The sequence below is a fragment of the Lynx canadensis genome, chromosome C2, assembly GCF_007474595.2.
Source record: "Lynx canadensis isolate LIC74 chromosome C2, mLynCan4.pri.v2, whole genome shotgun sequence".
NCBI classification, from domain to species: domain Eukaryota; kingdom Metazoa; phylum Chordata; class Mammalia; order Carnivora; family Felidae; genus Lynx; species Lynx canadensis.
Window position 1 is genome coordinate 45762309 of NC_044311.2, and position 25694 is coordinate 45788002.

The following is a 25694-nucleotide window of genomic DNA, read 5'->3' on the forward strand; positions in this document are numbered from 1 at the left end:
AGTCCAGTAAGTGGGCAGTTAGGCTGAGGGTTTATGTTCGCTGGGATCCGGAGAGGGTGGGATGGAGAGAATTTGGTGACATGGAGCTGGCCACCCCCTGAGTGGTGAATGGTACTAACAAGGTGGAAAGCAAAACTGGAATGAACGGTTTTTGGTAGTGAAGCTTCTTTTTCCTTTTTTTAAGGAATGCTTCTCTGTTTACTTTCCTGTCCACTTTGGGGGTAAAGACAGAATTAAGAAGTCTGTTCAACTATTTTTAAAAGTCTAAGGCCACAGCTTTTGTGTCTGGATTTCCAGATCTAAACGAACTGAAGTACCCTTGTTCTCAGTTGTTCTGTTTCCTTTTTGGAATGGTGAGCAACCAAACTTTTAATAGTGAAACTGAACCATGTTCTTCCTTTTGAGAATGAGGTTGAGGTAACATGATATTTTGTGGAAGTTTATTCAGAGTGGAAATATACTTTTTTGTGGCTACCGTCCCTGTTTTGTTTTTGTTTTTAACATGAGTTCCATTTGAATTTCCAGAAGTTACTTCTTTATCTGTTTCATTAAGGACAAATGTTTGTCAGAGTGTATTTTGTTAGTGTTCTGGGAAATTAGAGGTCATCACTAAACCAGTATTTCAGAAACCCAAGTAGGGACAAGTGTGGTGAAGTTATTTTTTCCTTACGTTGGTTATGGCAAGTACTTTTTAAGAAGTGACTGGTCACTTTACTGTTTACTTTAATGGATATTTTGTTGTTTAAGATAAAAAGCAAGGGGCACCTAGGTGGCTCCATCGGTTAAGTGTCCAACTTTGGCTGAAGTCACAATCCCCAGTTTGTGGGTTCGAGCCCCGCGTCAGGCTCTATGCTGACTGCTGGGAGCCTTGAGCCTGCTTCAGATTCTGTGTGTCTGTCTCTCTCTGCTCCTCCCCTGCTCACGCTCTGTCTCTCTCTGTGTCTCACAAAAATAAATGTTACAAAAAAAAATCAGAACAAAATTGCCGCACAAGTTGAGATAGAAAATTTTTATTGTAGTCAGCTCCTCCAGGCACACAAATCATGCCTTTGATCTTCAAACACAAATATCAAGCAGTCTTTTGGTAGAAGTGTCATTTTTAATGCTTAACATTCTTAAATTTTCTTTTTTAAACATAGCACAGTAGCCCTTTGGAGCTAATAAGGAAGGGGAAAATGAATGTTGAGTAGGTAGTCACTGCCACAGCCAGACACGGGTCTGAGAGCTTATTTGCTCCAAAGAAATCCATGAGATCTTAGGAGAGTCCTCACTTTACAGGTGGGGAAACTAAGGCCTTGCCCAAAGCTGCACAGTTAGACTTCAGGGTCCTGGCCCTTCATGTGCTTCTTAAATGAAAATGTTGGGCAATAGTGGTTACACAGTAGTCCGGCACGTCCTTCCAGCTGTCCCCTGCCCCTCTGCCCCCTTCAGTGTTTCCAACTTTTTGAATTCAGGTGCTGCTGAATTTCAGAGTTTGCAACTGAGGATGTTCTCAACTCGAAGTAGTTTGCATCCCGAAGTATTTTTTTGAACTTTGGGCAAGGGGCTGTTCCTCAATTAAGAAATGCTGGTGATCAAGATATTTCTCCTTCAGGGTGTGGGGCTCTCTGTCTACCTTCTCTCTGGAGCCACTGTGCTTTAGGGTTGCATTTTGAAACTTTTTAAAAGTACATAGTTCCCTTTCCCAAAGGGGACATTTTTCCCCAAAAAAGTTCAGACTTTTTTCCCCTGACTCTCACTGAGACTGGCAGCTTCCAGTCTGAGAGCGATGAATGTGATTAGACAAGAGTACTTTATTTTTAAAATGTGTATTTATTTATTTTGAGAGAGAGCACAAACGTGTGCATGAGCAGAGGAGGGGGAGTGAGTGAGAGAGAGAGAGAGAGAAGGAGAGAAAGAGAGAGGAGAGGAGGTAAGGAGGGAGGGGATCCCAAACAGGGATCTTAAAAAGCTAACATGACCTGAGCTGAAATCAAGAGTAAGACACTTAACTGACTGAGCTCCCCAGGTGCTCAGGTGCCCCGATAAGAGTACTTTTAAAACCGAGGCATAGAATACAGAGCTTCTAACATGTGGCTGTTTCTGTATTACTTAAACTCTGTTTTCCCTCTTTAATGAAATAGTAAAAGCTGGAAATGTTTTTTTTTTTTTTTTTTTAATTTTTTTTTTCAACGTTTATTTATTTTTGGGACAGAGAGAGACAGAGCATGAACGGGGGAGGGGCAGAGAGAGAGGGAGACACAGAATCGGAAACAGGCTCCAGGCTCCGAGCCATCAGCCCAGAGCCCGACGCGGGGCTCAAACTCACGGACCGCGAGATCGTGACCTGGCTGAAGTCGGACGCTTAACCGACTGCGCCACCCAGGCGCCCCAAAGCTGGAAATGTTTTAAAAGCGACAGTGTTTGAGGAATGTGAACTCAATTATAAGAGTAGCTGATGGGAATATAAGCTGGTGCAGCCACTCTGGAAAAACAGTATGGAGGTTCCTCAAAAAACTAAAAATAGAACTACCCTACGCCCAGCAATTGCACTACTAGGCATTTATCCAAGGGATACAGGTGTGCCGTTTCAAAGGGACACATGCACCCCCATGTTTATAGCAGCACTATCAACAATAGCCAAAGTATGGAAAGAGCCCAAATGTCCATTGATGGATGAATGGAGAAAAAAAAAGATTTGGTATGTGTGTGTGTGTATACACATACACATAATAGAGTGTATACACACATAATTGTGTGTATATACATACACACAATGGAGTATTACTCAGCAATCAAAAAGAATGAAGTCTTGCCATTTGCAACTATGTGGATGGAACTGGTGGATATTATGCTAAGTGAAATTAGTCAGAAAAATCATATGACTTCACCCATATGAGGACTTTCAGAGACAAAACAGATGAACATAAGGGAAGGGAAACAAAAATAATATAAAAACAGGGAGGGGGACAAAACAGAAGAGACTCATAAATATGGAGAACAAACTGAGGGTTATGGGAGGGGTTGTGGGAGGGGGGATGGGCTAAATGGGGAAGGGGCACTAAGGAATCTACTCCTGAAATCATTGTTGCACTATATGCTAACTAATTTGGATGTAAATTTTAAAAAATAAAAAAAAAATAAAAAAAATGCAAAATAGAATTTTACATAGAAAAGAATGTGAAAGGATCTGAGTGTTCATAGAACAACATATGGATTAATATAGAAGAAAAAAATATACATGATTCTTAACATGGTATTAAATCAGCTTTTAAAAAATCTAAAAAAAAAAAAAAAAAAAGTAGCTGAGTATACTCATTCCCCTTGCCTGTCGTTTTGTTTTTCTCCCTTTTTATTGACTATACAGTGTTAGTGGGTCAGCCTACAGTCCGTTTTATGTTTCACTTGTGAGGTCTAACTGGGAGATTTGATTCATGGATATGAAATAATTAATAAGGGGAAATCCCTAAGAAAGAACTTTTAAAGGTTATCTTGTTTCTTTTTAGTCACTGAAGTTCATTTTTCCCCCCTTAAGTGGTTATGGTCCATTTCTTAAGAAGTTGTGAGTAATGTTTTCAAAGCTCAGAATACATTTTACAAACTCTGTTGTTACTTTCCAAGAGAAGGTTCTCCTGGAGAAATTCTCCCTATCCCTTGCCATGCGAGTCTGTGCTTTTTGATCAAGTACTTAAGGAAAATTCCAACAAATATTTATTTATGTTAATATTTTTATTAAAAACTTGTTTAATGTTTATTTTTGAGAGACAGCATGAGCAGGGCAGGAGCAGAAAGGGAGAGAGACATGGAATCCGAAGCCGGGTCCAGGCTCTAAGGTGTCAGTACAGAGCCCGACATGGGGCTCGAACTCAGGAGCTGTGAGATCATGACCTAAGCTGAAGTCGAATGCTTAACCAACTGAGCCACCCAGGAGACCCTCCAACAAACATTTACTGACTGCATGCTTCCCCCTTAGCTCCCATGCTAGAGAGTGTTTGTTTAGAAGGTTACAGAGTAGAGAGGGTGATATGGAATATGCAGAGATCCTGCAGTGGTGCTGTTAGAACCCATAGGAATCCAGGCAGTACAGTCCTGAGGTGAGGCAAAGAGATGCTTCTGAGGAGTGAGGATGTGGTGTCAGGCATGGGGGTGGTACAGATGACTGAGATGCAGGCCGGTGTGTTAGCTGACTCTCGGGCAGTCTGGGTGCTTGGACAACCTGAGGAGGATCCACGTTAGGAAAAGGCTGAGACCAAATCTTGGATCACTGTGGTTGATCTTGGGTGCTTCATTAACAGTGGAGAGCTCAGTAAATACGCTCAGTAAGTCTGAGGGCTTTGGGTTCCATAGGGTTAGGTGAGAAAGCGGAAGGCAAAAAACCAAGTAGGGGCTGATTGTGGTCATTTTGAGTGAGAAGCAATGAGGAGCTGCAGTGAGATGGATGGGAAGGGAGGGGAGCTTGGAACCATTGCAGAAGTATGGTGTGGGGCTGTGGTGTAGGGCTGGGAGGGGAACAGACTGCGGTTTCAGGTCCGGCTAGGGAAGTCTGAGGAGAGGGTCTGCTTTGATGTAGGTAGAAAGTAGAAAGGCGAGTTTGAGTGTTGGCTTACTATGTTTTTACTGCTACCTCATTATTTGATGAAGTATAGATTGCTCTTTATTTTACTCCTTCTCTTTTAGACATTAGATATTCTTCAGTGCTTCATCAGTCATCACCAGGACATTCTGCTTTTGCTTTTGTTTGTTTGTGTGCTCATTTGTTTTTTGGATTGCAAATATAAGTGAAATCATATGTTATTTGTTGTCTTGTCTGACTTCACTTAGCTTAATACTCCCTAGGTCTATACATGTTGTTGCAAATGGCAAAATATCATTCCTTTTTATGGCTAAGTAATACTCCATTGTATATATACACCATGTCATCTTTATCCATTCATCTGTGGATGTATGCTTTGGTTGCTTTCATATATTGGCTAACGTAAATGATGCTGCAATAAATATAGGGTGTATATGCCTTTTCAAATTAGTTTTCATTTTCTTTGAGTAAGTTCTCAGTAGTGGTATTACTGGATCATACGGCATTGATGTTTCTAATTTTTTTTTTTCAACGTTTATTTATTTTTGGGACATAGAGAGACAGAGCATGAACGGGGGAGGGGCAGAGAGAGAGAGGGAGACACAGAATCGGAAACAGGTTCCAGGCTCTGAGCCATCAGCCCAGAGCCTGACGCGGGGCTCGAACTCACAGACCACGAGATCGTGACCTGGCTGAAGTCGGACGCTTAACCGACTGCGCCACCCAGGCGCCCCAGTGTTTCTAATTTTTTAAAGGAAACTTGTACTGTTTTCACAGTGGCTGCACCAATTTACGTTCCCACCAACAGTGCATGAGGATTCCTTTTTCGCCACGTCTTTGCCAACACTTGTCATTTTCTTCTCTTTTTAAAAAAAGTTTATTTTGAGAGAGAGAGTGCAAGTAGGAGAGGAGCAGAGAGAGGAGGAGGGAGAGAATCCCAAGCAGGCTCTGCACTGTCAACATGGAACCCAATGTGGTGGCTCATTCCCACAACTCTGAGATCATTACCTGAACTGAAATCAGGAGTTGAATGCTTAACCGACTGTGCCAACAAGGTGTCCCTTCATTGTTCTTTTTTTTTTTTTTTTTTAATTAAAAAAAATATTTTATCTTTTGAGAGACATAGACAGAGCATGAGCAGGGGTGGGGCACAGAGAGAGAGAGTCACAGAATCCAAAGCAGGCTCCAGGCTCCGAGCTGTCAACACAAAGCCCAATGCAGGGCTCGAACTCATGAACTGTGAGATCATGACCTGAACTGAAGCCAGACACATAACTGACTGAGCCACCCAAGTGTCCCTCCTCAGCCCCCCTTTGTTGTTCTTTTGATTTGCATTCTTTTAATAAGCAGTGGTGTTGAGCATCTTTTTCACATGTCTGTTGGCCATCGTACGTCTTCTTTGGAAAAATGGGTATTCAGTCCATTTTTTAGTCGTGTTTTCTGGTGTTGGATTTTATAAATTCTGTATTTTGGATACAAATCCCTTTTTGGATATATTGTTTGCAAATATTTTCTTACATTCAGTAGATTGCCATTGGTTTTGCTGATGGTTTCTTTTGCTGTGCAGTAACCAGGGCACTCTGAATGTAATTTTATCAACACTTAAGGAGCCCTTATTTTGAATAATGTTGGTGGAAGTCCTGGTTTTCCTATTAAAAAATAGCATTTTCTATTTTATTCATCTAATTACTTTCATAGTATCAACCAGATAAGATACATTTGGCCATGGCATTGCAAGTTTTCTGTCTTTTGTTTTTTTATTAATAGTGGGATTGGTTTGTAAACTAGAAGGTGAATTTAATACGGAGTTGAAATTGGCCTTTCATTCAAAACAAAATGAAGATTAACTTCTCATTTTAATTTGTAAATGTCAGAGAGTTAGTGGTCCTTCAGAAAGCTGTGGTGTAAAAAGTAGAATGTAGAGGCACATGGGTGGGTCAGTTGGTTAAGCGTCCAGCTTCATCTCAGGTCTTGAGTTTGAATCCCACATCAGGTTCACTGCTGTCAGCACAGAGCCTGCTTTGGGTCCTCTGTCTCTTCTCTCTCTCTGCCCCTCCCCCACTTATGCTGGTTCTCTCTCTCTCTCTCTCTCTCTCTCTCTCTCTCTCTCTCTCTGTCAAAAATAAATGTTAAAAAAAGTAGAATGTAAATAATTAATAGCTTGAAAAAAGCTACTAGTTAAATGTAGAGAAGCTTTTAGTTTAGAAAAGGGATTGTCAAATTATGTTAAGTAGTGTGGAGTGTTGTCTGGGGATGATGAGAACCATGTTTTGATATCCTTTTATATCAGAAGATGGAATATTGGGACGGTAAGCCCTTAGGACTTTACCAGGCACTTTGGGTGGAGGTTTAGCAGTTCTCCAGTGACCTGGGATCTGGGAGAGAAGGAGGAAGGTGTATAATTCTGTGCTTCCCCTGATACGTGGGTTAGAGCTGGTGACATCTGGAGGTGGAGGTAGAACAAGATGGCCCTGGGTCCAGAGTCTCACGTTTCGGGTCCCCCAAGCAGGGGGGTAATGTTTGGGAAGTAGGTTAGGATGGGTCATGAGGAGATCTTCATTTCGACCCTGAGAGAAGTCAGACTTAGACAAGGAGCACCTTTAAGAGGTAGCAAGTAGTCTCATGAACTTTGTCAATGAAAATACTTTTCATATATTTCATTGTTGTTGAGACGGGCCTATTTCTGTAATACTGCTTTTCACGCTTACACCCCAGTTTCTACTGGAGGTGGGAGATAGAAGTGGCATGGCTTCCTATATTTCCTGTCAACTCTGAAACTTCTTTGGAGTGCACCTGGGCAACGGGGAACATTTTCCAGGTCTTTCTGTAGAGCAAGGCCTCAAGTGCTTAGGGGACCCAGGGCAGCTTATAAACTCTGGTGCCTGTGGTAGAAGAGAAGGCAACATACGCTCGGTTTTCAGAAAAAGTAGAACTTGGAGAAAGCTGTGGATGATAGTGAGTTGAGAGCTGAGAGTTTGTGTGTCCCCAAGAAAGGCTTGTAACAGGCTCTTAGCTCCTGCGGATTGTTTCCCCGTGTTTTGAAAAGATACAAAGTCACAAAAGTTTTCATTGTTAGGGGAGCAATTAAAAAGAAAACACACCTGTGGATCGAATATGCTACCACTGAAATCTAATAGACAGGTGTTCAAAAGTGGCTCTTGACTTTGACTAAAAATCTCGCACCAAGAGGATTTCTCACATTTTAACCAAACTGCGGTTCCGTTGTGATGCATAATTGACACAGCTGCATGAAGTATTTTTTTAAACATAAAAGAAACCTTCGTGATAAGAACCAAGAAACAAAGAGAGCACGAGCACCTAAGATGACCCATGAAAGGTGCTCACTGAGATGCATGTGTCCTGGAATGCTTGTTTACAAAAGTCTGCCTGCCCCCAGTGGTGCTCACCTGTTAGTTATCTCCTCATTCTCCAGACTCTGTTTTTCTGGCGGTGAAAGTGAGACTTTTCCTTTGAGAAAGTCACTTTCTCCAGTTCTTCCTCATGTGCTATCACAGTGCCCGCTCTGCCCCTGATGGGAGGCTCAGACCATGACTGATAACCAGCATGTGTGTCTGACCCCACTGTCTCCAGGTTGGGGTGGAACATGAGCCCGTATGACCCCCTGAGAGCAAGTACTAGATGTTTGTGGAAATTCTCTGGAGGACTGGCTCTGAAGAGATGGTCTAGCAGTGCTTCTTTTATTTTACTACCACACACACACAGAAGAGCCCACAGCTTCCTATGAGTTGAGACTAACACCATGGAAAGTGGCTGGAAGAATGGTATAAACCCAGCCTTGGTGACATCAGCAGAGGCCCCACATCAGCCCTTAAATAAAACCATACCCACAACTTTGGGACATTTAGTCTGTCAGCCAGTGAATCTCTTTTTATTGCAGAAGTCCAATTTTAGTTGTATTTTTATGTCACCTGCAAATGAAAAAATTCTGAATTGGCTTCACCTAGAAGATTAACTCAGAAATTTTAGAAAACACCCTTACGCTAATTTCTGTTACTGCTTGAGGATGACAGGAAAGTATGTGCCATTAGTTCTCCATTCTGTCCTTATTCCTCGTGCTGCTACCTGTCTCCTTTGACTCTGGACAAGAAGAAGAAGAAAAAAGGATTTTTGTTAATACAGAAAATACCAAAGATACTATCATTCATAGCAGATCATCTCCCTAGAGTGACACGAGATTTCCTTTTGGGTAAACCACACTGTGAGGTGTGTGGGTGGGGGTGGGGAGAGAACTGGTGCAGCATCGCCTTCAGCGGTCACAGCTCTTACTACCTTTTGCTCATCAATTCTCTGCAAGATGCTAGTGACAGGAGCATCACCATTTCCTGACAGGACATCCCCGCAAAAGAACCACTTTAACAAAGTGTGTCTTTCCTTTCCCATAAGGCCGCTTTTTAAAATAGTTTAACCTTTTCAGAGCACTGCTTCTACAATACGGTTAAATGTTGTTTTTACCTTCTCTGTGATGAATACGTATCTTAAACACTATTATAAGCTAGCTACAGAAAAGAAACAAATTGTTCCATAGCATAATTAAAAAAAAAAAATAGTACTGGTAATCTCAGGGAAGTGTCTGTGTTCATCCACTGTTGACCTTGCTCTACCATGTTTTTTATTGTAATTCTGGACCCGATAAACAGTAACTGTTAAATCAATGGTGGCTTTACTGTATCCTTACCTGGCTTGCACGTTGTTTCCTGAAAAAGCTCGATTTCCACATTGCCCATCTACTTTAGCACAGTGGTTACAAAGGCAGTAATTACTTGGTGCTACTCAGTTTCTTCTTTGCTTTCATTTTCTCCGGTGGCCCAGTGGAGGGCATGGTAAAACCACCAATGTTTACTAGTTTGTCCCGGCTTTTGGAAATTGTGAAGAATAAACACAGCCAGTTTCTTTGCAGATGTAGTTAGCCAAACATATATAGCGGGTTTAACTTTTCCAAGCATGTTTATCATAGGTTGGTGATTTTGTTCTCTTTAGAGGATATTGGACCCAGAGTTAGGAGCAGGGAGTTTTTATGAGGGTGGAAGGTGGACACAGAGAGTGAAAACCTTCCTAGTTCTTGAAGAATTTAAGAGGTACTTTCTGAGTTTTTCCTAAAATCTGAGGAGGTCCCAGAGCATATGAAATACTAATTTTGAAAAAGTGGCAAATAAAAGTTTTAATTCTCTATGTACCTGTCTTTGTAGTTTTTTTTAACTTTTATTTTTTTAATATTTATTTTTGAGAGAGAGAGAGACAGAGTGCAAGTGGGGGAGGGGAAGAGAGAGAGAGAGACAGACAGACAGACAGACAGACAGATCTGAAGCAGGCTCCAGGCTCCGAGCTGCCATCACAGAGCCCGACGCGGGGCTTGAACTTATGAACTGTGAGATCATGACCTGAGCCAAAGTCAGACGCTTAACCGACTGAGCCACCCAGGTGCCCCTGTCTTCCTTTCTTCATGTGTAATTGAGCATATTAAAGAAACCACCCATGTCTTGACTGTGAAATAATTTGGCATTGTTTTTCATACCTTAGGTTTTAAGGAAAAAATCCTGATACTATTGAAAATATTTTTATTAGTACATATACAGTAAAGCAGAAAAGTATATATATACATGGCTTACAAAAATGTTTGAGAATAACATTTGGAAGATGGCCTGGATGTCTTCTAGGCAGTTAAGAGCAGAGAAAGAATTTAGTTTTGGTAACTCACAAGCCAGCAACCATATCCCTTATCTACATACTTTAAATCCATCTCCTTTTCAGAAAATGTCACAAATTTTCATTTTATGTGTAATTTCTCACTCAAAATTACAAATTTTAGATTTTCCTTTTTTTCAAGTCCGGTTGCTTTCAAAGAAAACTGTTTCCCCTGTCCCTCGATGTATGTGTGTATGTGCATGCTGTGTGTGTGTGTGTGTGTGTGTGTGTGTGTGTGTGTGTGTGTGTGTTTGTCCTGGGCATCATTTTTTTTTTCCTCCATAGCATTCGATAGGGAAAGTTGCTGGCAACATCTACCAATAGCCAGTTTCCTTCAATAGAGTCCACTTAAAAATATTTTAACACCAGAAATGCATGCTCAAGATGTAGCTTAATAAGTCTTGATACAAAACATTCAGAATGTATCTTATTATCATCTTCAAAATGTTATCAAAGTGTTACATTTTGTTTTTACTGCAAAGAACAGAATTTATATCAACTTCCCTTTGAAATGCTAGGAGATAAATCAGTAGGGAATTTCCTAAGTGAAATCAGAGAAAATTTGACTTTTTCACTCCAAACAGGTCTCCAGTTCTTTATCAAACTCTGCCTGCTTTTAGGTTGGTCTTTAGTAACCCTGGTGAAAAAAAACCACATAAGTTAAATTCTTGTATTTAGAGAAGGAACACGCCCCAGTGAATTGTCTTGATTGCTTCCTATTTTCTTTATGCTATTTAAACTTCTACATTAACTGGCGAGACGAGTGATTATACATTGAAAACTTGTGTTTTGATGGAATAAAATTGAACAATGCATGTATTACTTTTTTCTTGGCTGTTACAAAAGCAGGGGAACTTATATTTTGTTTTTATTATTATACTAAATTGAATAGTAATGCATAGAGATGATACTTAGTTGCATGGACATGTTTCTTTTGTATTCGTATGTAACTGAAGATTGCAAAATGTGTACATGGATTCTTTTTGAAAGGAGGTGGGAATTCACAGAGTGTCTGTGCTTTCATGCATTGTATTTCCTCTTTTGGTTTTAGAAGTTTCTGAGTCAGACTGAGCTTTTAATGGGATGTGCAGTTTCTTACATAAGATTTCTCTAAACGGCTGGCATAGAAAGAAATAAATAATAGGGTCTAGGCATACATTTGCAGCTGACAGTACTAGAGTGAATTCTTTTACATAGAGCAAAATTTCTTTTGACCGGCAGCTGTAATGAGCTTCTGTCTGACTCTGCGTGTAGGGGATTCTGGCAATGTGGTAAGGCACAAAACAGACAAAAAATACGAACATGATGCTGAATATATTGCGGCTAGATTTCTTCTTGACCGAAATGGAATTCCTTCTGGATTTCAGGTGGGACTTAAAGATTTTCCTCGTGATAGCAGTGTAGAAAATGACCAACAAAAGAAACACAATCCAGAAGATGCCCACAAAGATGTAGTTTGATGCCTTGTGCCACTTAAGTCCCAGTTCGTTTTTAAGCTCTACACATTTTATACGCGTAGCCTTCCCGTACCTCGCTTTCTGGTTGGTCAGGATAATGTTGGGGACAGCCAGAAGGAGCATGAGCACCCACACCGTGACTGACAGAAGTTTGCTGTAATTTACTGAATGGATGAAAGAAGTCAAAAGAGGCTTTACAATTTTATAATACCTGTCAAAGCTGATGAGCCCAAAGAACACGATGCTGACATACATGTTGACGTAGAACAGCACAGCTGAGACCCTGCACACGAACACGTTTATCTGCCAGGGTCCCAGGCCCGAATCCCCAAGAATCTTGAAGGGAAAAGTCAGGCTCATCAGAAAGTCAGCCACAACAATGTTCTTGAGATAGACGATGAAACTCTTGGAGCTGGACACGTAAAAGAATATCCATGCAGAGACACCATTGAGCAGGATCCCCGCGACAAAGACCGCCAGGTATAGCACGGGAATGATACTCTGAGTTATGAAGGTGTTCCGGGAGCAGGCCTCATTCGGAGGTTGTGTGGTGGTGGAATTTATCATTCTGTAACTTCTGCAGGGGAGGCCTGGAAAGCAATGCGAAGTAGTCACTCAGAAGGGACTTACAGCATCTAATAAATAATTTGCCAAATAATAAAGGCCAGCGGATATAGTCAAACCTGTTGTGTCCTTGAAATTAAGTGTTAGCTCTGCATCAGACACGCCTTCCTCCTTCCCTCCTTCCCTTCTTCTCTACTTTCCTTTTAGAAAGGGAAGACTAGAGTATACAGATGACAGGAAAGAAAAATGGGAGAAGCAGGACAGTCTTTAAAGTTCCTTTTAAAACTCCAGGGGCGCCTGGGTGGCGCAGTCGGTTAAGCGTCCGACTTCAGCCAGGTCACGATCTCGCGGTCCGTGAGTTCGAGCCCCGCGTCGGGCTCTGGGCTGATGGCTCAGAGCCTGGAGCCTGTTTCCGATTCTGTGTCTCCCTCTCTCTCTGCCCCTCGCCCGTTCATGCTCTGTCTCTCTCTGTCCCAAAAATAAATAAACGTTGAAAAAAAAAAATTAAAACTCCAAAGTTCGAGAAAGTACTCATTTAAATAAAGGCTCAAAAAATAACAAAACTGAGGCGCCTGGACGGTTGAGTGGGATAAGCATCCAGCTTTGGCCCAGGTCATGATCTTTTTGAGCCCCGCATCGGGCTCTGTGCTGATGGCTCAGAGCCTGGAGCCTGCTTCGGATTCTGTGCCTCCCTCTCTCTTTGCTCCTCCTCCACTTGCATTCTGTCTCTGTCTCTCTCCCTCTCCTTCTCTCTTAAAAGTAAATAAACATTAAAAAAATTAAAGTAACAAAACTGTAAAGACAGAGAATGTTTCATTTTTTTCCTTTACTTCCTCCCTCCCCTCCCCTCCCCTCCCCTCCCCTCCCCTCCTTACACACCCTGCATGGAACCCAACATGGGACTTGAACTCCAAATTTTTGTGCGATCAAAAATTCCAAAAAAAAAAAAAAAAAAATGCCGAGTCCATTCTACATATGTATCAACATCCTGCTGGAAACTGTTCTGTGGTCATTCTTTGGCCTCAGGATAAAGTCCTAACTCTTTAATGCTGACCGACTGAAGTCCCTTCTTGGTCTCACCTCGGCTTCCTCCACTCTCAGCCGTGAGTTCCATGATTTCTTTGACCTTGGACCTTTGCACAACCTTTCATTTCTGTGGAAAACCTTTTTGCTACCTTCTTGGCATGTTAACTTCTCTTCATCCCTGCAGCTAGGCTTGGATGTCACTTTCTTTAGAAAACGTTGTCTTCCTATGCTTTGGTCAGAGTGGGTTATACTCCTTTTGTATGTGTGCTCCTAGCTCTGTGCCTTTCTCCCATCTCAACACTGATTTCTCCATCTGTTTCTTTCTTCTGTTACGGTAAGCCCCTTCATAGGGAGATCGTGTTATTTTTTTTTTACCATTGTGTTCCTAGCATTATATTTAGGACATTAGATAGTTAAAGTACTTGTGAAATAAAAGAACATGCAATCTGTGAATTGAAGACATGAATCCCTACTCTTAAGAAATGTACAGGTGGTCAGGGATCGTGGGAAAGAATGATTGTGGAGGATGATGGGTCCCTTGAGATCAGAGAATGTATCTTGTTCATCTTTGTATTCCTGGAGCCAAGTACAGTGTTTCAAACACAGTGAGTGAAGAGTGTTGTCAGTAAAATTAAGGAAGTATGAGAAAGTCAAATTTGGAAATGTGGAATATGAAATTCAGTCACATTCCAAATAAAACAGTCGTATATGCAAACTCTGTGTACTACTTGTCACACAAGAACACCTTGCTTCTGTGTGCTCTTACTTCATGCATGCCACCCTTGGCTCTGATCATAATAGTTTGTAGTCCTATGCTTCCCGTCAGTCTTCTGTAGCCTGTTTTGAATTTTAGGTGGTAAGCAAAGGGGCCACATTTTCTATTTTTAAATGTCCACTGTGGCAAGGAGTTTGTCTACTAAATAGTTTGTCTTGTCTCCTGATAGCCTGATGCCATGGGTCCAGAACTGTGTTCTTAGAATCCTGAATGTGTTGAGAATCTGAGCATATTATGCCCTTGTGTTGTACATCATTGTCTCCCTGCACCCCTCATCGCTTCGAGGTTGATGGAAGAGTATGACTGAACAGATAGACTTCTAGAGCAAGGAAGCCTTCTGAAAGCGAGTGAATACTTAAGGCTTGCTTGGGTCTTTCCCTGCAGACACATTCTTCCTATTCTGGCCTGTTTTGAAGGAATCACAGGTAAGACTCTTTGTTTTAGGATGGAAAGATTTGACATGTGATGGTTGGGGAAAAACACTATCACTGTTGCCTGCATTGTTACTAGTTAGACACAGTAGAGACAAAGGGACACTCCACATGAGTAATGAGCCGAAAGTAAACCCAAGATAATCTAAGCTCTTAAATATTTTTCTTTAGCAGCAGTGTTTTTCTTGGGGCATTGTGTTCTCCAGCTGAATGTTTTACTGTTTTTGGTCTCAGCCAGGCTTCTGTACAGTGATAGATTGAAAGATGTGTGAAAATAGAGCTATCTGAGGCATCTACAGGAAGTGAGGACAATTACATGCTGAGCCCAAAAGATAGGAATATGTGTTGGATGAAAACAGGACAAGATCATAACAGGGACCTGTATCAATTTGACCTTTTAACATCTGTCCAATCTCCTCTCCTTCCCTTTAGTGTAGAGATGATTTAGTGTGTTGATGATGGGACCCACCGAAACTTCAAATCATTTCATTAATGGAGGAAATAGTCATATATAGATGCTGATTTTATACAATGATGCAAAAGTAAGAACCAAGTGAATCAAAAAGAAAACAAAGAATGTCTTGGTGTAGCCCACCTACTCTTCCTTTCCTGTCCCAGGCTCTTGGAAGGTTCACTATTTCTAAGCAGCTTGTCGCAGCCTATTGAAGATGAGAGATATGCAAAGGAAAAACAAAGGGGGAAAGGATGGTGATTAGCCAAGAAGTGGGTGCTCTAGTGAGCCAGTTTGTGGAGGTGCAGCCAGCCTTGCGCCTGGCTGGAGTTACTTTTGAGTTTTATCTCGAATTTCTGTACTGAAAGCTTCAAGAACGTAAGCACTGCTCCCTAAATTCTTGAGACTACATTGAAGAAAGATTTCTATATGTGGTAGAACTTTTCAAAAAGGGACGCTTAAGAGTATGTCTTCAGCTTCTCGTAGGTAAGGCTCTTCCTTGGCTCACAAATCCAGGTAAAGGACCATGAAATGGAATGAAATGTTTTAGTTTATATCATCACTTGGGTCTTTGGTAACATAATTAAAGAACATGGAGGAATGGGATTTATGAGACCAAAAGATAGCTATTAATGTGTAATAATAGCACATGAAATGCTTTTTCTCCATTTTTCTGCACAGCTAGAATGTCAAGTGCCATAAATTCATTCTAATTTAAAGTGAGTGCCCTTGTTCCTTAGTGCAAGGTAGGGTCCGAGGATTGTGGTACTTTAAGTATTTTCAAAGTGCAGAGAATTACATTTAACCTTTGGGCTCTCTCTTTGGGCGGAATTTAGTCGATACAGGCCATACAAAGCAATGCTCACTCCAGAAACAAGCACCTTAATAAAAACATGCTTAATCGGCCTGAGGTTCATTACTCCTCTATTGTGTACCTATACACCTCGACCCATATCTCTCTTACATATGGACCACCCTCCTAATTATGTGCCATAATTCTTCTTTTTCTGGAGAAGAGGAATTATTCATAATTTGTGTGAAATTAACAAACTTGTGGATAATACTAGAGAATTTTTTCAGTTACCTTGAAATTCTTTTTGGCGTGGTGGGGGCGCTGGTAGAATAGGAGGCTTCCTGTCAATGAAGCAGTGTAGTCCATTGCGTGCTTGTCATCTTGAAGTGGCCAAGGTGTTCCTCCCCTAATGATCCTGTGTGGTGAGAGAAAAATGGAGAATTAATTGAGTGAATACCAAAGTATTTTTATTAGAGAAGTATGTATGGTAGCAATGTACTTTTTAAAATTCAGCTTGGATAATTACGAAATATTACAACATGTGTATTTCTTGTGCTGTATAGGTCTTGGTTGTCAGTGTTGACGAATATTGATATGAACTTTTGGGGAAAACTTACTCTTGAGAGTGTTGGATAGACAGTGTTCTTAGTTACTGGTTACCCCCTGCTCCCCCCGCCCATGGACACAGATGCTCAAATCAGTTCATCAGATTCCTGAAGTTAATAATTGATTATTTTAGCTGGGATATCAAGGCAGTATTTTCTTTGTTCTGTTCTTTTCTTTTCTTTTCTTTTCTTTTCTTTTCTTTTCTTTTCTTTTCTTTTCCTCCCTCCCTCCCTCCCTCCCTCCCTCCCTCCCTCCCTCCCTCCCTCCTTCCTTCCTTCCTTCCTTCCTTCCTTCCTTCCTTCCTTCCTTCCTTCCTTCCGTCTTTTTCTTTCACCTTTGCACTACTGATACTTTTGCCAGATAATTATCTGTCGTGAAGTATTGTCTTCTGCATTGTAGGGTGTTGAGTGCCTTCCCTGGTTTCTATTTACCAGATGCCAGTGACACTGTCCCCCCTCCCCCCTCCAAGGTCGCAACAAAAATGTCTCCAGACATTGCCAATGTCCTGGGAGGCCCAGTATGCCCTGGTTGAATAGCTACTGGTCTAATGAGACTGATGTGTGGACTTTGCAGATATAACACCTGAAAGCCGTGTTGTCCAATAGGCCGAGAATAAGTTTGGCAGCATGGTGGTTAGATTTGGTTCCTCCTTGGTCTGTGTTACCACCGTCCTGATTTCTCTAAACAAGTACCTCTCAAACTTAAGTGTACGTGCATGTCATTTGGAGATCATGTTAAAGTGAAGGCTCCGATTCTGTAGGTCTGAGGTTGGGTGTGATGCTGATGCTGCTAGGACAGTGATTACTCTTTGAGGAGCAGACACTTTTGAGAGCCCTGTACGTAGGAGACATTTAGTAAATATTTGGTGAGGAGGGTTAAAAATTTGGTTTTCTTGGCTGTAGTTGGGACTCTAGATAGGAAAAAAGTTGATTTTAGGTAACCCTGAAACCTAAGATCTTCTTCGAGTTTATCTCTTAACAGATTTCATCACAAATAATCTGATCCTATGTAGTCTCCTGGAAATTTAAATAGCTATTTTATAGAAATCTATTTGAGAACAATGATAAAGAGCACCTTATATTTATCTCGAATGTCCCTAAAAGGTCATGAAGCTTCCTTTAGAAGCAAAACAGAGATTAAGCTCTGTGGAGTCATATTGTATGTGATCCATGGCCTGGTTGGGAATGATACATTCTTTTTTTGTTTGTTTTTTTTGAACATTTAAAAAAATGTTTGCTTATTTAGTTTGTGAGAGGCAGAGAATCCCATGCAGGCTCTGTGTGGTGAGCTTAGAGCCCCGGGAATGATATATTCGCACGTGAGGACAAGGCTTACTCCTGAGGAGGGTTGGAGGAGCAAGGGAGGGCTCAGGGTAGTTGGGGTTTAGCTGTGTTCATGGTATTTCATCTCTTAAACTCGGAAACAACATATATACATATTACTATCCATTAACACTGGCAGCTGGGCGCATTGGTGTCACCAACATTGGTTTGTGTATTTTTATTTTTGTATATTTGAAATATCTTATTGTTAGAAAATGTATATGGAGAATGGATTGCTTTCAAATTACTGTTTTATCAGCACGTGCTTACCTATGAGGCACATCATCCTTGTCTTATTTGTTCGATTCTTACCAAGTAACAATCTGATTATTTCCTTCCCCCTCCTTCCTGTCCAACATCAAGAGATTGAAACCCAGAGTGTCCCACATATTTTCCTATGACAAAAAATTTGTTTTCTCAATGATGCCTATGTCAATAGAAATAATATAGATGCGTGTAATCATTGTATACATTTCTAAACTTACTAAAGCCATTTTCTTGGGGCGCCTGGGTGGCGCAGTCGGTTAAGCATCCGACTTCAGCCAGGTCACGATCTCGCGGTCCGTGAGTTTGAGCCCCGCGTCAGGCTCTGGGCTGATGGCTCGGAGCCTGGAGCCTGTTTCCGATTCTGTGTCTCCCTCTCTCTCTGCCCCTGCCCCGTTCATGCTCTGTCTCTCTCTCTGTCCCAAAAAATAAATAAAAAACATTGAAAAAAAATTAAAAAAAAAATAAAGCCATTTTCTTATGACTGCAGCTTTTATCTCCTTTGCCATAATGTGTAACTCCTTTTCCCCCCACCTTTTTGGTGCCAGTATGTTGTATCCTAGATGGTTTCCAAAGACGTTAGAGTGGGTTGAATAGAAAGGGGATTTATGAATGTCTGCATATTCAGTCTTGCAGTCATGTTTTGTAGGTTTTGTGTTATTAAATACTTTGTAAGATATTTTGTATTTAAAAAATATTTTCTATTCAATTGTATTCTGTCATCAGGCTTCTGGCCTTTCTTATTGCATGGTTGGTTGGATATTTTCAAATGTCTTCCACCTTGATTCTGGTCCTGCTTCTCTCTCCAACATTGGATAATTGTTGACTCCTAGGGATGGGTAAACAGTATCCTCTGTTTCTAGGTCTTAGATGTGTTTGGGAGGACATCATTATAAGCATGCCAGTTTATTTCATAGAAGTTACTGTTTTTCCTCTGTAACTGACTGTCCCCCACCTTCTCAGAAACCCATTTATTTCCTTCCTTCCTTCCTTCCTTCCTTCCTTCCTTCCTTCCTTCCTTCCTCCCTCCCTCCCTCCCTCCCTCCCTCCCTCCCTCCCTCCCCTCGCCTTCCCTCGCTTCCCCTCCCCTCGCCTTCCCGCCTTCCCTCGCTTCCCCTTCCCTCCCCTCCCCTTCTCTTCCCTTCCTTTCTTTCCTTTCTTTTTAATGTTTGTTTATATTTGAGAGGGAGGGAGGGAGAGAGAGAGAGAGAGAGAACAAGCAGGGGAGGGGCAGAGAGAGGGGGACAGAGGATCAGAAGTGGGTTCTCGCTGACAGCAGAGAACCTTATGCGGGGCTTGAATTTGCAAACTGAAAGATCATGAGCTGAGCTGAAGTTGGATGCTTAACTGACTGAGCTACCCAGGCAACCCAGAAACCCATTTTCTATTGGGCTCTCTGTCAGACTCTAACAGTAGTTGTCCCACCCTTTTGCTCTCCCCATGCCTCTTTCTGGCCTGTGATCTCTCTAGGCTCAGCCGGTGGGAATCTCACTTTATTCTTCACCCGAAAGTATGAACCTCCCTTGTGGTTTTTTTTTTTATGTCACTAAAGATTTAATGTTCGACACTTACCAACCTTCTCATAGGCTGCCAGAGATCTCATCTCTAAGTTTATTGTTCTTTTGTCAATTGTCTTATATCCTGACCTCTCTGCAGTAGTTAATGGTATTGATTTTCTCCTTGTTGAAATCTTTTCTTCTTATGGTACATTGTAGCCTTGGGCTCCTGTGTATTCCCAGTGGTCCTTCCTTTGCAATAGTTCTTCCTTTGCCAAGACCTTTTATTTATGTGCTCTCTAAATCCATCAGACCGTATTTGCCAGGCACTGTGGAAATATATCAGCCACAGGGAACTCTCAGGAATGTCCCAGCCTAGGGTGTGGGGGCCTGAGCAGAGTGGTGCTTCAGGATACAACAAGGGGTTATTCCTGAAGGAGGAGGCACAAGAACAGAGTGAGCAGTGCACAACTATCACCTTCAGGAATGGTGGTATCAAGGCAACCTTCTTGGATCAAGTGATAATGAAGGTTGATAAATCGCTTGACTTTAGCCAGACACAGAAGGAGAGGGGGAGAGTTTTAGGCAGAGAGAACTACTAGATATATGCACCAAGGTACATGAGACAACAGCATAGTTGGGGGAGGGGGTGGCTAGGAGATATGGCTTGCCCAAATCGGTTAATGTAATAGAGCCTTGTCAGTGAGTTACTATTATTGCCATTTTGCAAATGAGGAAGATGATGCTTAAAATGTTCATTAATTCATCAAAGGTGATTTGAGTAGCTAACATGGGTCCAGACAGTATTCTAACGTGTGTCTGTTCTCCGCTATACTTGAGTGAATGTGGGGGCTCCATGTTTAGTGGTATTTGAGCATGAGCATGTGTACAGCCCTTCAGCATTTCTCTGAAGTCTTGTCTTCTATTTTCTTAATTGAAGTATAGTTGATACACAATGTTGCATTAGTTTCAGGTATACAACATGATGATTCAGCATCTATGTTATGCTGTGCTGGCTCAAAGTGTAGCTACCATCTGTCACCATAGAATACTATTACAATATTATTAACTATATTCCCTATGCTGTACCTTTCCTCCTCATGAATTCTGCATTCCGTACCTGGAATTCGGTACCTCCCACTCCCCTTCACCTATTTTGCTCATCCCCTCATGGTCCTCTCCTTTGGTAGCCATACCTCTTTGTATTTATGGATCTATCTCCTTTTTTGGTATCTTTTTATTATTAATACTTTTACCAGTCCACGTACAAGTGAAATGCTATGGTATTTATTTTTCTCTAACTTACTTCGCTTAGCATAGTAGCCACTAGGTTCATACGTGTTGTCACAAATGGCAAGATCTCATTTTTTTTTTTTATGGCTGAGTACACACAAACGCCACATCTTTACCCATTCATTGTTCAGTAGACACTTGTGTTGCTTCCATATCTTGGCTATTGTAATAATGCTGCAGTAAACATGGGGGGGGGCATGTATCTTTTTAGATAAGTGTTTTCATTTTCTTTGGTTAAATACCCAGTAGTGGAATTACTGGATCATACGGTATTTCTATTTTTAAATTTTGAGCAGCCTCCAAAAAATTTTCCCCAGTGGCAGCTTACATTCCACAGTACAAATTCACATTCCTACCTGTAGTACACAAGGGTTTCTTTTTTCCCACGTCCTCTCTAACACATGTTATTTCTTTTCGACACTACCCATTCTGACAGGTGTAAGGTGATAACTCATTGTGCTTTTGATTTGCATTTCCCTGATGATGAGTGATGTTGAGCATTTTTTCATGTATCTGTTGGCCATCTGTATGTCGTCTTGGGAAAAATCCTCTGCCCATTTTTTAATTAAATTATTTTGTTTTGGTTTTGAATTGTATACATCTTCTATCATACTGGATATTAACCCCTTTTGGAGATATCATTTGCAAATATCTCCTCCTGTTCAGTAGGTTGCCTTTTCATTTTTCTGATGGTTTCATTTCCTGTGTGAAAGCTTTTTGTTTTGGTGTAGTCCTGGTAATTGACTGTTGCTTTTGCTTCCCTTGACTGAGGAGACGTATCTAGAAACATTTTGCTAAGGCTGATATCCAAGAGATTATTGCCTATGTTTTCTTTTAGGATTTAATGGTTTCAGGTTTCATGTTTAGGTGTCATTTTGACTTTAATTTTATGTGTGGTATAAGAAAGTGGTCCAGTTTCATTTTTCTGCATGTAGCTGTCCAGTGTTCCCAGCACCATTTATTGATGAGACCTCCCCGCCCCCCCCCCCCCCATATATTCTTGCCTCCTTTGTCATACATAGATTAATTGACCACAAAAGTGTGGGTTTATTTCTGGGCTCTCTATTCTGTTCCATTGATCTATAATGTCTCTTTTGTGTGTGTGTGTGTGTCAGGACCATAATGTTTTGATTATTATAGCTTTGTAGCCTATCTTGAAATTTGGGATTGTGTTACCTCCAACTATGTTTTTCTTTCTCAAGATTGCTTTGGCTATTCAGGATCTTTTGAGATTCCATACAAATTTTAGCATTATTCTACTTTTGTGAAAAATGCTATTTGCATTTTGATAGGGATTATATTGAATGTGTAGTTTGCTTTGTGTAATGTGGACATTTAACAATATCGTCCCATTCCTTGAGCATGGTATACCTTTCCATTTGTGTTATCTTTGATTTCTTCCATCAGTGTTTTACAGTTTTCAGTGTACAAGTCTCTCACTTCCTTGGTGGAATTTATTCCTGGGTATTCTTTTTGGTGCAATTGTAAATAGAACTGTTTTCTTAATTTCTCCTTCTTCTACTTCATTATTCGTGTATAGGAAAACAATAGATATCTGCATATTAGTTTTTTACTTTGCAACTTTACCAAATTCATTTATTCTCATATATATTTGTGTGTGTGTGTGTGTGTGTGTGTGTGTGTGTATTTTGGTGGAATCTTTAGGGTTTTCTATGTATAGCATCATGTCATCTGCCAATATATTTGTGTGTGTGTGTGTGTGTGTGTGTGTATTTTGGTAGAATCTTTAGGGTTTTCTATGTATAGCATGATGTCATCTGCCAATAGTGACAGTTTTGCTACTTCTTTACCAAATTGAATGTCTTTTAATTCTTTTTCTTGTCCAGTTGCTCTGGCTAACACGTCCAGTACTATATTGAATAAAAGTGGTGAGAGAGACATCCTTGTCTTGTTCCTGACCTTAGGGGAAGAACTTTAATTTTTTTTCTCGTTGATTATGATGTTAGTTGTGGGTTTCTGGAGTCTTGTCTTTTTTTTTTTTTTTAAGTTTATTTATTTATTGAGATAGAGAGAGAGAGAGAATGAGAGGGGAGAGGGACAGAGAGAGACAGAGACAGAATCTGAAGCAGGCTCCAGGCTCTGAGCTGTCAGCACAGAGCCTGATGTGGAGTTTGAACTCACAAACCGTGAGATCATGACTTGAGCTGAAGTGAGATTCTCAACTGACTGAGCCACCCAGACACCCCAGGAGTCTTGTCTTTAGGAATCACTCAGCCAGCATTTTTTTGAGTGCCGGTTCTCTTGTGTGTGAGTCTGCAAGTATGCATGTCCTGTGTTTTATCTAGATTTTGAAGGTCTGCAAGGTGTGCATATCTTCAGTTTTTCCAATTAGACTCCAGGTACCACAGCATGGAGAAACCTCCATTTTCTTGGCCAGTTTTTGAAAGTGTTGACAAATGAATGGGTTGGTGACTTCTGACTCAGTTTTCTATCTTCTGCATTGATGTTCCAGGGGAGGTATAGAATTGGAGCATTCATTACAGTGATTAAAACAAGGACACTAACCAGTAAGTGCTAAGGACTGTGCTGCTGGGGGAGACCCAGGGCTGCTGTGTATGGTTTGGATGCCACAAAAGGACTCCCTGGGGTCTCTGGCTTTGCTTGTTCCTGTTTGTCCCCTTTAGCTAGTTTTCTCTTGTAGTAGATATGAGGTCTTGATTAGATCTGACTTGATCCTCCTAACTCCTGACACTATGGGCCATTGACTTCACCTTCAGTTAGAGTCTTGGTGAATGAGAAACATGCTTTAGTTTAACTTCTAATTGGGTGAATGCTGAGGTTACATACCTCCAATGAGGAACAGTGCTAATTAGTTTTCACATTAGAAGTGGCTGTCTGCGCTTCTTGGGCTGAATTGCAGACACCTGAGAACTTCCAGTACTTGAGCTCAGTTTTATCTTAACTGCTAGGCTTTCTTCCTGGGCCTCCCTATTCACAGACTCACACTCATGAGAATCAAAGATCTGTGTTTCTGCTGCAAAGAGACCCAGTCTTCAATTATGTATGATAATTTGACAGTGGGTTAGTATGGACAGTAAACTGATAATGTTCAAACCTAGTTTTTACTGTTAATTCTAACCACTTCTCTTAAAATACTTTTAGCAGAGCTAGTAGCAAAGTGTATGCCTGGCACACCTAAGAGCTCAGAGGTGTGTCTGCATATCTTATCTGATTACAGGAGGTGGTGGACAGTGAGGTGTAGCACAGGTGCCAAAGGTCTGGGGCCATGAAAATGGCCAACTGTCACTAGCCTCTGGATTGTCAGGATGGATTAGTGAGGAGTTTTCACCTACACTTTTTGGCATAGCCTAAGGATTTTCAACCTTGGCACTATTGACTTTTTTTTCTTTTCTTTTTTTTTTGAATTCCAGCCCTTTGTAGGTAGGCTGTCTTTTGCATTACAAGGTTTTTAGCTGCATCTCTGGCCTCTATCCACTAGGTGCCAGTAGCACCCCATGATTTATGACAACAACAACAAAAAGTGTGCAGACATTTCTAAATGTTCCTAAGTTGAAAATCACTGGAATAGCCTCTAAGTGGTAGGTATATTTGATATCATTTTGATATACAGAGAGAATTTAGTCACTCTCTCTTTGGTGCTGTCTTAACACTTACAGTCTTGGGGCGCCTGGGTGGCGCAGTCGGTTAAGCGTCCGACTTCAGCCAGGTCACGATCTCGCGGTCCGTGAGTTCGAGCCCCGCGTCGGGCTCTGGGCTGATGGCTCAGAGCCTGGAGCCTGTTTCCGGTTCTGTGTCTCCCTCTCTCTCTGCCCCTCCCCCGTTCATGCTCTGTCTCTCTCTGTCCCAAAAATAAATAAACGTTGAAAAAAAAAATTAAAAAAAAAAAAACACACTTACAGTCTTAACTCTATGTTGAGTAGCTCATCAACGGTAGGTAATTCAAATCCTTAGGTCTCAGAATGTGAAGTGGACTGTCTTGTCTGCACTGGTGGGGCAACAGGCAGACAGTGCAGTATAATGATTAAAAGCATGCCTGTTGGACGTAGTGGACCTTGGTTAGAAATGCGGCTTGATTATTTAATAGCCGTGGGTTACTAAGTACCTCCGTATTTCTGTCTTTACTTCTCTTAAAATGGGGGGGGGGTAGTGGTTGCTGCCTCATAGGGTTCCTGTTCCTCTAAGAATCAAATAACCTGGTGCTTGGTAGTGTGTGACTCAGAGGGAACAGTGGGGGTTCAGGGAGTGACTCAGCTGACAATGGAATAATCCCATGTCCCTGGGACTTTCAGTCTGCCCAGGACTTCCCCTGGGTGACACATCTACACGGTTCCCCCTGCTTTCTCATGTTCACTTTCAGCTGATGCTCTGCACCTGAATGAGAGCTATAGGAGGCACTGTAGATTGTTTGCTAAGTGCTCTGAACCTCCTTGGGTATCTGGCTCAAAAGTGCTTGTGTTGGGGAGGATGGGGGGAAGGCTGTGCTTCCAATGGTCCCCCTATTGTCCTCACAGGAAGTGGCATTTGGCAATAGGGAATGAGGGAAGCCCAAATATTTCACGGTCTTACTCAGCAATCAATCCCCAGAAGCCTGAATCTTTGATGAAAGTGGCATAAAGCTATGAAATTTTGGTCTTGCTAATTTTGGGAAATGATTCCTTTCTAGGTCTGGAATTAGGTTGAGCTACTTGATTCCTGACTTTTTTCCAGCCTGTTCTGCCGCATTGTTTTTTGTTTTTTTTTTTTTTTAAACTATGAGGCTCTATTCCCCAGGGCCAGGCAAGGAAATGAATCTTTGACCTCCTTTTGCCTCGCTGAGATGATGTTTGCATTTCTCAGTTAGGCATGCAGTACTCAGATGTTCAGATCTTGGGGCTCAGGGCATTAATGCGTATCCCTTTGCTATGGGAATGGGGAACAGGTTTTCATTTCTGGGAAACCCACACTTTTAACTACTTAGTTAAATATCAACCACCTGCAGG

General features: G+C 41.4%; 2 protein-coding genes across 4 annotated transcripts in view; one reads left to right on the top strand and one right to left on the bottom strand.

The window, feature by feature from the left end:
- Window positions 1-25694, top strand: part of MED12L (mediator complex subunit 12L) — a 338860-nt gene that overhangs the window by 118810 nt on the left and 194356 nt on the right.
- Window positions 10502-25694, bottom strand: part of P2RY14 (purinergic receptor P2Y14) — a 56929-nt gene continuing 41736 nt past the window's right edge. For all 3 annotated transcript variants that reach the window (XM_030330491.1, XM_030330489.1, XM_032594677.1), the window contains 2 exons: window positions 16044-16167; window positions 10502-12302 (listed from right to left, as the gene is read on the bottom strand). In XM_030330491.1, coding sequence (XP_030186351.1) covers window positions 11257-12279 — 1023 coding nt within the window. In that variant the 5' untranslated portion in view covers window positions 12280-12302; window positions 16044-16167 and the 3' untranslated portion in view covers window positions 10502-11256. The remainder of the gene's footprint in view (window positions 12303-16043; window positions 16168-25694) is intronic.